This window comes from Cynocephalus volans, chromosome 3 (assembly GCF_027409185.1).
Source record: "Cynocephalus volans isolate mCynVol1 chromosome 3, mCynVol1.pri, whole genome shotgun sequence".
NCBI lineage: Eukaryota > Metazoa > Chordata > Mammalia > Dermoptera > Cynocephalidae > Cynocephalus > Cynocephalus volans.
This window is the reverse complement of record NC_084462.1, coordinates 105888757-105892102: the sequence shown is the minus strand read 5'-3', so window position 1 is coordinate 105892102 and position 3346 is coordinate 105888757. Positions and strand designations below refer to the sequence as shown.

The 3346-nt window shown below is 41.2% G+C and overlaps 1 protein-coding gene across 1 annotated transcript; it reads right to left on the bottom strand.

The window, feature by feature from the left end:
* Positions 1 to 248: 248 nt before the first annotated feature.
* LOC134372086 (inactive ribonuclease-like protein 9) lies at positions 249 to 815 on the bottom strand. The gene has a single exon (XM_063089215.1). It carries the CDS (start codon positions 813 to 815, stop codon positions 249 to 251), a length of 567 nt encoding a protein of 188 aa, XP_062945285.1.
* Between the last annotated feature and the right edge of the window lie 2531 nt (positions 816 to 3346).

The following is a 3346-nucleotide window of genomic DNA, read 5'->3' as shown; positions in this document are numbered from 1 at the left end:
ACATGTGACCTGTGTGAAAGCAGAACACAGAGCACTCACTATCTACGAACCTAGTTCATGTTGCCTTTGAGTGGTGTTGGGGCAGGAAGGGAAGGAGAAGGATGATTAAAATAAATGGAATCAAAAATTATCAGCTCAATTTTGATCTATTAGATTCAGTGTGGAGAGAGTGATATCCTCCCACCCTAACCTCTTATAGAGTATTCTGTTACTATGGTGAGAGAACAACACCTTCCTTGCTGAGGAGGCTATTCCGGTGGTGTCACGATATCATTTACACTCTCAGGAATAAATTCTTGGGTTTCATTATGCCACCGACAAGTGATAAGGACATATCCGCTCCTATATTCTGGTTCGTATATACACTCTGGCATTCGGGTCCCTTCTATTAACTTGCAGTACAGTCCTCCTTCTAAAGTTGTGCTCATTTTACATTTCTTAATTCCATTCTTACATGGCACAAATTTGTTGAGACAGATATTTTTCAACTCTTCATACTGCATAGTGAGAAAGTAATGTTCCTGCAGACAACGGAACTTGCTGTGAATAATATTTGCCCTCATTTCGTCAGTGCAGTAGTCGTCATCATAGAATGGTCTTCCTAAAGGATCAACAATGTTAATCCTTTTGAATTTTTCTATGCTAGGTGGTCTGGTAGGTCTTGTACCATAAAGTATCTCTAAATATTCTGCAAATTCTTCTCTTTCATCCTCTGGTATACCCGACATGTCATTTATCCACAGAAACTGCAGTGGCTGCAGCTGCAGCAGCAGGAGCAGCAGAGGCCGCGCATGGGTGGTGATCAGCGCCCTCATCATTTTCCTGAAGAGACTAAAAGACATAAAGAGATTGTTCTATTGTGATAATGTGCTTGTTTCTGTTCCTGTGCAGCACCCATTTCCACCTCCTTTTGCTGTTCCGAACTCTAAAATTTTAGACCATTTCTAATTGACAACTCAGACACTATTTAAATTCCTCTAAATTACTGACAAAAATGACCTTACTGGCCTGTCGTCAATCTAGAGAGCGTGGATAGGAGATGGAAAGGTGAAAAAAAAAAAAAATGGAAAGGGGGAGAGAGAAAGGTAAGAAGGAAGAAAAGGAAACAAGGAAAGATGGAGGAATGGAGCAAGGGAGACATGAAGGGCGGGAGGGAAGGAGAAAGATCGAGACAGCGGTGTGGGGAGAGGGAAGGAGGCAGAGAGGAGGCTCATGTGCTCTCTGCATCTGCAACAATTGTACCTTTTCCCTTTCCTGGAGTTGAGAACTTACACTGAAAAGAGCTATAAATGATCCACTTTCCCCTCGTTAACGTTCTACATTGATGAGGAAAATTCCTTAGCTATGTCTTTCTTTCTCCTCTTGCTCATATCTGGACATAGATACCCTTGGGGAAGGGGTCAAGGTCAAGCAAGGTCAAGTTTGACTAGCTGAGATAAATACATTTTTGAAGTCATCCTAAAATAAAAATACTGATAAACAATAGCTCGCATAGTGAGCAGTTGTGTGCCAAGCACTGGGCCAAGCACTTGACATACATTATCATCGTCATCCAAACAACCCTGAGACGAAGGCATTATCTTTAGTATTGTTGTTGTTGTTATTACAGGTAACATCTCTTTGTGAAGCTGAGGCTGCTTACAGTCTTATGTTGTGTCTGGCAGAATCCTGGCTTAAGCCCGATTCTGTCTCATCTCCACATGTCTGTTCTTAGTTGCTACTTTATGGCCTCTGTCAGTCTAGCTTCCTCTCCTGAAGCTGAACTGCATCTTCCTCTCTAGGCCGACTTCCTGACTCTCTGAGAAGACCCTACCAGAAACACAATGACCACTGAAATGGCCAGTACTGGAATTGTCTTTGGGCTGCTAGAGTGCCCTGATAGATCGGTCCACACTCCATGAAGTCTAGCTGTGCTGTTGCAGAAACAGTTCCCTGGGCTTTCTCATCCAGCTGTGCTTTTGGTAGAAGAGAAGGCCTCCTCTGAGGCAGCCTGAGTGATTCTCTAACAGTGGGAACCCAGAGACCCTGGTCTACATGTGATGGGGACGGGGAGCCTCTGATTCCAGGCTGGAGACCAAGTTTGCATATATGAGAGTTGGGAAGGTTAGGGAATGATGAATTAAAGAAAGGTCAGTGTTGGAGGCACACATCAGAAAGTGGAGAGAATAGGAAAGTTGAGCATAGGAGTGCAGAGAATGAGACAGAAAAGGAAAGATTGTCTACAGCAGTGATGTGAGCAGGGGCAGTTTTGGTGTGACCGTGTTCACGTTCCATTGCTCCCATCCCTGCTTTAGCATCTCATCGGTGTTCTCCAGGGAGTCTTTTCAGATGAGAAATCCCATTGTTATAGGCCAGAGAGCTCAGCACATGAGCTCGTAAATGAAGACATGGAGCCTCTGCAACATCTTGGGCTGGAGAGAACAAGGACAGCACATGCGTGAAGAGCAGAATTGAAGGACCTGTGACCCTGTCCTTTGTATCAACTGAGGACATGCACAAGGCCTGTCCAGGGTACCTCTTTATTTTTATTTCCTGAAATGTCTTAATCTTGTATTTATGAATTTAACTTTGGGTTTCATACTTCTCAAAATTCTTTCTCATCTGAAAGTATGTGCATTTTCATTTTTACTCTGTTCTCTTACTTTTACAGATTTTTTTAAAAGTTCTTTTGTCCATCTGGAATTTATTTTAATGTATAGTAATTTTTTTTCTTTCTCATGGTTTAAACACAAACTATCATTTATTTGAAAAAATATTCTCTCACCCCATTTTTTTTTTTTAAAGATGACTGGTAAGGGGATCTTAACCCTTGACTTAGTGTTGTCAGCACCACGTTCTCCCAAGTGAGCCACGGGCCAGCGCTCTGTCACCCTAATTTTAAAAGCTACCTTGTACGTTCAATAATTCTGTTTCTCAACTCACTCTAGTGCATTTTGATGTGCTAATAATATGCTGTTTAACTTGTCATTTTATAAAACATATTAATATCTAATTAAACAATCTATGCTTATTTATTTTCTTATTCAAATGTTTACTACAGAGGCAAAGAAAGTAGATCAGTGCATGCCTGCGCAGGAGGTAAAAATGAGATTAAGAGTAAATGGGAGAGAGAGAGAGAGACAGAGACAGAGACAGAGAAACAGAGAGAACACATAATAAATAGTGTTGAAACAGATATTGCAATTTTTTAAATGTTTTTTCCTGGTAACCTCACACAACAGAACTGCCTGGCCTACTGTGCAATGTACAGTACTTGACTTTATCTCAAATCTCACTAATCAAAGTCTCTGTGGATGGGTCCAGAATTTTACATTTTAAACAAATTGACATAATGATTCTTAGCTCA